This window comes from Bicyclus anynana, chromosome 17 (genome assembly GCF_947172395.1).
Source record: "Bicyclus anynana chromosome 17, ilBicAnyn1.1, whole genome shotgun sequence".
NCBI lineage: Eukaryota > Metazoa > Arthropoda > Insecta > Lepidoptera > Nymphalidae > Bicyclus > Bicyclus anynana.
In genome coordinates, this window is record NC_069099.1 from 8871849 (window position 1) to 8877704 (window position 5856).

Below are 5856 nucleotides of genomic sequence, written 5' to 3' on the forward strand. Positions count from 1 at the left end.
AGGTGACCTGAATTTAGCTACTCCATACAGCGCACACATGCACAATTTTGTGTTTACTCAAATTAAATATTTAGTTTAATTAAATAGTACTTTTTACACTTCCTGGACACGCAAGTCAACATTGTAGACAATATTTTATATTGTAGGTATTATTTCTTTAACTTTTAAATTATTTCCTTGTTTACTATGCGACTAAATGAAATTATGACAATTATGACAGTTTTGGCTCGCTTGTAGCAATTATATAATAGTATAAAATATTTGATAAATAAAAAATGTCGTTACGAAATTTTTTGATTCGATCGCCGCGCTCAAAGCCCGCGGTAGAAGCTATGCAATAGCTTAAAAATAATGATAAGTCAGCATAGGCAAACTTTCAGCCTTCATAAAATGAAGTATGTCTGGCTATAACAGGCTCTCAGTCCCATGTTGTCCCATTCATAAACATTTTTCAGATTCTACTGTGAGTGTGGTATTAAAAAAATGAGCCTATTGTAACTTTCAAACTTTACTTTAAACTAATTTAGTATTAACTGCACTAATTAATTTTGTTATTAAGAACCAGTTTTTTTAAGAGTGTATAGCTCGTCCTTCGACAAAGACTACCAAGAAAAGAGAAAAAAACAAGCCGAGGCCCATCCTATGTTCGTTCAAGTAATTGGATTAATTTTAAATTAAATTAATTATGAGTGACTAAATGTGGCAAACTAAAACAAAGTAATCGACTAATAATAATTTAATTTAACTAATAAATGCAAATTGAAAATTATTTACAATAAAATAATCTACAACGAATCACAGCAGATTTGTTACCTATAAATAGGTTGGTGGAAGGTAACTTTTCATAGACGGTCCTGCTCTGCCCAACGGTGGAAGATTCTGAGTATGGAATGCTTTAATATGTCTCTGAGGTTCTGAGAGAGATTCGCTTCGTTGCATATTAGTCTTATGACGTTGAAGAACTTTGTAATTCTTAATAAGACCTTGCAATTCTTGCTGTTGTTGGCGATTTAGAGATCTAAAATCGTTGTTTTGCTTCTGCGTGTCATCATCATTAGATTCAACGTAATAAGTGTTGCTTTTGCTTTCTTTTATCGGAATATAATGTGGTGATATATCTTTTTCATTCATATTCTGGATAAAATGTTGTACGGGTTTATTTTTTTGTTTGGTTTTGGTTGATTCAAAGTGATTTTTCAGTACAACGTAGTTAAGAATATTGTTTATGTCTAAGGGCTTTGATTTTACTTTTATTAAGTTTTGAGGAATTTCTTTATTGTGAATATATTTTGATTCTTTTTCTTGTTTTATTTCATGATATTCTGTGTTTTGCTTATTTTGTTGTTTATTATATTCAAAAGTTGGCTTATCTGTGACTTTTTCATCAATATTTAATGGTTTAAATAAATTTCTTAAAAACATATTTTCTCTTAGCATATCAGTCATTGGAGCCTCCGCTGTTGTGGTTTCTTGTATGTTTTCTTTAGCTGTGTTGTATGTGATTGGTTTGAAACTGCTATTTTCTTCATTTATGAAAACATTTGAGACAGTTTTAAAAGTATTTATTGGTTCTATAGTAGTTGGCCTTTCAATGTTATTCAATATGTAGCCATTTTCTGAATTACTCTGTATTGTCACTAAGTTAACAGCTGGATTTACATTAGGTATAATAATTTTTGACGGTTCAAATGATGTATCCTCAAAAGAATAAGATTGAGTTGCAACTTGACTTTGTGGTATAAAGCTATGACGGCTGATGATTTCAGGACGATCTGGACTTTCTATTTTCTTTAATGAATTTATCTCAACTTTGTTGTAGTCATGTTTATTGTCATGTAAATCTTCTTGGACATCATTATAAATGTTCTGGCTTTTCACAATTTCTTCAGAGTTCTGAGTATTGAGACCAATTTCAGTTGTCGAATGGTACTGTTCTGACTCTTTTAAAGTTTTGCTATTGTTGTGACTGGAATAAAGTGAATGATAGTCATCGCTGTTGTAGGCAATATTAGATGTATCAGCATTTTGAGATAATACTTGAGTATGTATCATATGTGTATACTGATCAGGTGTCATATCGCTAAAGTTTATTACTACATCGTCACCTTCAGCAGATGAACGTGAAATCGAGTTTTTGGGATTCTGATTTGCATTCATACCGTACTGCCACCGCCACAAAGCTTTGCTTGCTTCTTGATCGGAGTCTTTGATTTCAGCTTCATAGTTCATTAATTGAGGTAGTGGCGATTTTTCAGAGTTCGATGTTTTAGTAGATTGTGCTGGTGTTGAAGGATTATGGGCACCTTGTGACGCTAGAAATGTTATTTGCGGTGTTGGCATTGGGTTCATCTTTGGTTTAGATTGCTCCATTTCATAATTAGATTTTGTAGGGGTTTGAAAACTCGCTGCCATTATTAAATTGTTTTGAGGATTTGAACCAAGAGAAAATGCTTCTGGAGTTTTTCCAGTAAACAGGTTCCGTTGTGGAGGATTGTTGAAAAAAGTTCGTTCGTTAATTTCATAGTCTTTGTCATCATTTTCCCAAGATGCTCTAACATGTGGCGGTTTTTTAGCTTCTTCTGCTAAGTTATATTGAACTGCCCTGTAACAAAAATTATATTAGCGTAATTCTAACTCCCATCAATTATGAAGTTTGAGTCTCACTGAAGTATTATTATTTTTACCTTTGTATAATTTCTGGAACAGGTGGCGGTACTGGTAAGTGGTCACCTGTAGCTCTAAAACCATTAGAATCGGCGACGTAATGGACTGTGTATGTACGTCCATCATCACCTATATAAGAGTATGAGCCTTCTACTACTTGTTCTTCTTTATCAGATCCCATGTTTTCCATGCGACTGTGTTGCACGTAATGGGTCTGATCTGCACCCAGAGCTCTAAAACAAATAGAAAATTGTGAAATACATTATATTGTCGTTGAAAGCTGTACTTTTGATAGCTAGTGGAAAAAATATTTTATTGTAACTTACTCATAACTAAAACTTCCATCTAAATCCATTTCGTTAGACAAACGAAGTATTGGTATCGCGGGTTCCGTTGTAGATGAAATAAATACACCTGGTGCTTGAATGTATTGAGGAGCTTGGTACGAAGATGCTTTTGCTTGATCTGGGCCTTGATCAGCTCTTTGTATTTCACTAGTTACTATCATTCTACGTACAGATGGGTTGGGCTTGTTTGTTTGTGCTCTTTCATTTGGTCCAATGGTAACATAGCTTGGTGCTTTGACTTCAAATTTTGGCTGAGTAAATTGATTGATTTGGTGTACAGCTTGGTGATTTGACATCCTGGAGTTCAATATGTTATCATTTCTATCTAACGCCTGTTTCACTGCTGTATTGTTTGTACGATTTAATTGGTTTTGAGGTAATCTCTTTGAAACTGGGGAGTGATTATTACTTTTTTCGTTGTGATCATCATCCTCGTCTTCATCATCATCTCCGAATCTTAACGTAGAAGATAGGTACATAGGTAAGGGTGTAGGATACATAGATGGTGTTTTTGAACCAGTTGGTGGTAACAATTGGAAAGGCAGTTTATTTAAATGGTTCAAAGCGAAATAAGGAATGGCGGTATGAGATTCGGGTGACAAATAAATGGTGTTATCTGAAGTAAAAGTTGAGCTTGGAGTTTGAAATTGCGGTGGGAATGGGAATTGATCTTGCTGAAATTTTTGACCACATACCGTACCAGCAAGATATATTAGTAATATTTTAAATATAATCTGAAAAAGAGTTAAATTCGATTAGTAATTTTGTATAACTCACAATTGTTTATGTAAACATCCAATATACACAAAACACTTTCACTCACCAGCTTCATTTTTGAAGCTGAATTAGATTTGTTTTCTTACACAAAATCGACGTCACTACTGAACACAAAAGGAAAATAAACTAGTAATGAAAATGAATTCCGCATACATTTATACACACGCAAGATGATGGTCAGGCATTCGTGAAAATATCAAGCGATGATGTTTTCTCCTGTCTCGTAAGAAATTTTATAGCGACGCGTTATCAAAAACATCTTTTTTATCCAATTACCGCAGTGTACAGATAAATACTTTGTTTGAAATTTAGCTAGAAGTCAATATAATTGTCGGAATAATATCTATACTTAATATTAGAGAAGCGAAAGCAAATCTATCTGTCTGTCACCTTTTCTAGGGTGAACCACTTATATCACTTTGATATCTTGGAGCCGAAAAAGGGTAAATTTTGTCTTATAAATTAAATTAAGTTTGAGTTTAAGTTTAAAATTCAGTTTGTGAAACAGTGATTGAAAATTTGTAGGAAATTCCTTAATAAGTAAGTTACTTGAAGAATTTTTATTATTAACCGACTTCCAAAAAGGAGGAGGTTCTACGTTCGGCTGCATGTATGTTTTTTTTTTTTTTTTTGTATGTCCAGCGATAATTCCGTCATTTGTGGACCGATTTTGAAAATTCTTTTTTTGTTGTGAAGGGTTTGATTCCAGGGTGGTCCCATTTTTTTCATGTCAGGATCTGATGATGGCATCCTGGAGAAATCGAGGGGAACTTTTGAAAATCGTAGAGACGGCTAGTGCGTTTGTTAGTGTTTCCATAAGGTATTTTAAACCACTACAATTTTGTGAAGGTCTGGAGTTGGTCTGATGATGGAGCCGATACACAGACGATGGAACTCGTCAACGATTTACAGCAGGTACCTTTTGTTTGGGCTTAATTTATTCGTATTGATGAGAACTTTCCACCCATATGGATTGTGACTGCATAGGGGGTCTGGCGATGAAGACGGAGGACATTCAGTTCACACTCAGTAGGTGTGCTAACACTAAAAATTAAAAAATAAAAATTTTAATAAAAAAAATTCAACCGACTTCCAACTCAAAAATTAACCTAAACTAAAAAGCAAAAAATAACATCTTACCTATGTGCTACCTTCTGATCAATTTGAAGGCGGTGCCAATCCAGTGTCATGTTTTAATTAAAGCTGTTTCTGAAAGAACCACAGAAATTGCGTAATTTAAACGGCTTGAATTAAAACATCACTGGCTTGGCACCGCCTTCAAACTGATCAGAAGGTAGCACATAGGTAAGATGTTATTTTTTGCTTTTTAGTTTAGGTTAATTTTTGAGTTGGAAGTCGGTTGAATTTTTTTTATTAAAATTTTTTCAAGTAGCTTATATTCGAGTATATTTAGGATTGGTACATAAATCATGAGATAAAAAAATATCATGTTATTGTATCAATTACTGTGATAATAACTTGAAAAGCTTGACTATCGTTAAAATGTAAAATGGAGGTCAAAATGTGATATACAGTAGTGGTTGCTAAGTGTTAGGGTGGTAGTATTTCCCTGAATTGATGATGATTGATATTCACGGCCTCCGTGGCGCAGTGGTATGCGCGGTGGATTTACAAGACGGAGGTCCTGGGTTCGATCCCCGGCTGGGCAGATTGAGTTTTAGCCGTGGCTAGTTACCACCCTACCGGCAAACACGTACCGTCAAGCGATTTAGCGTTCCGGTACGATGCCGTGTAGAAACCGAAAGGAGTGTGTTTTCATCCTCCTCCTTGACAAGTTAGCCCGCTTCCATCTTAGACTGCATCATCACTTACCATCAGGTGAGATTGTAGTCAAGGGCTAACTTGTAAAGAATAAAAAAAAAAATTGAAAGAGTTCTACTTCTAGTAGGCATAATAATGATTCAGTGATGATTCATATATGCTCAGCTCTTTCTGTCATAATGAACTTAGTAGGAATGATAAATTAATAAAAAAAGGCGTTTGTAATGATCATTTTGACTCGCAATTCTCAAAGAAAATGATGCAATTTTCGTAATGTTCTGTGCCA

At 34.3% G+C, this 5856-nt stretch overlaps 1 protein-coding gene across 1 annotated transcript; it reads right to left on the reverse strand.

The window, feature by feature from the left end:
• Positions 1 to 721: 721 nt before the first annotated feature.
• LOC112048063 (uncharacterized) lies at positions 722 to 4184 on the reverse strand. The gene is made up of 4 exons (XM_052886373.1): positions 3835 to 4184; positions 2991 to 3745; positions 2685 to 2897; positions 722 to 2602 (listed from the first exon to the last, which is right to left on the reverse strand). Exons 1-4 carry the CDS (start codon positions 3841 to 3843, stop codon positions 814 to 816), a joined length of 2766 nt encoding a protein of 921 aa, XP_052742333.1. The 5' UTR covers positions 3844 to 4184; the 3' UTR covers positions 722 to 813.
• Positions 4185 to 5856: the final 1672 nt, after the last annotated feature.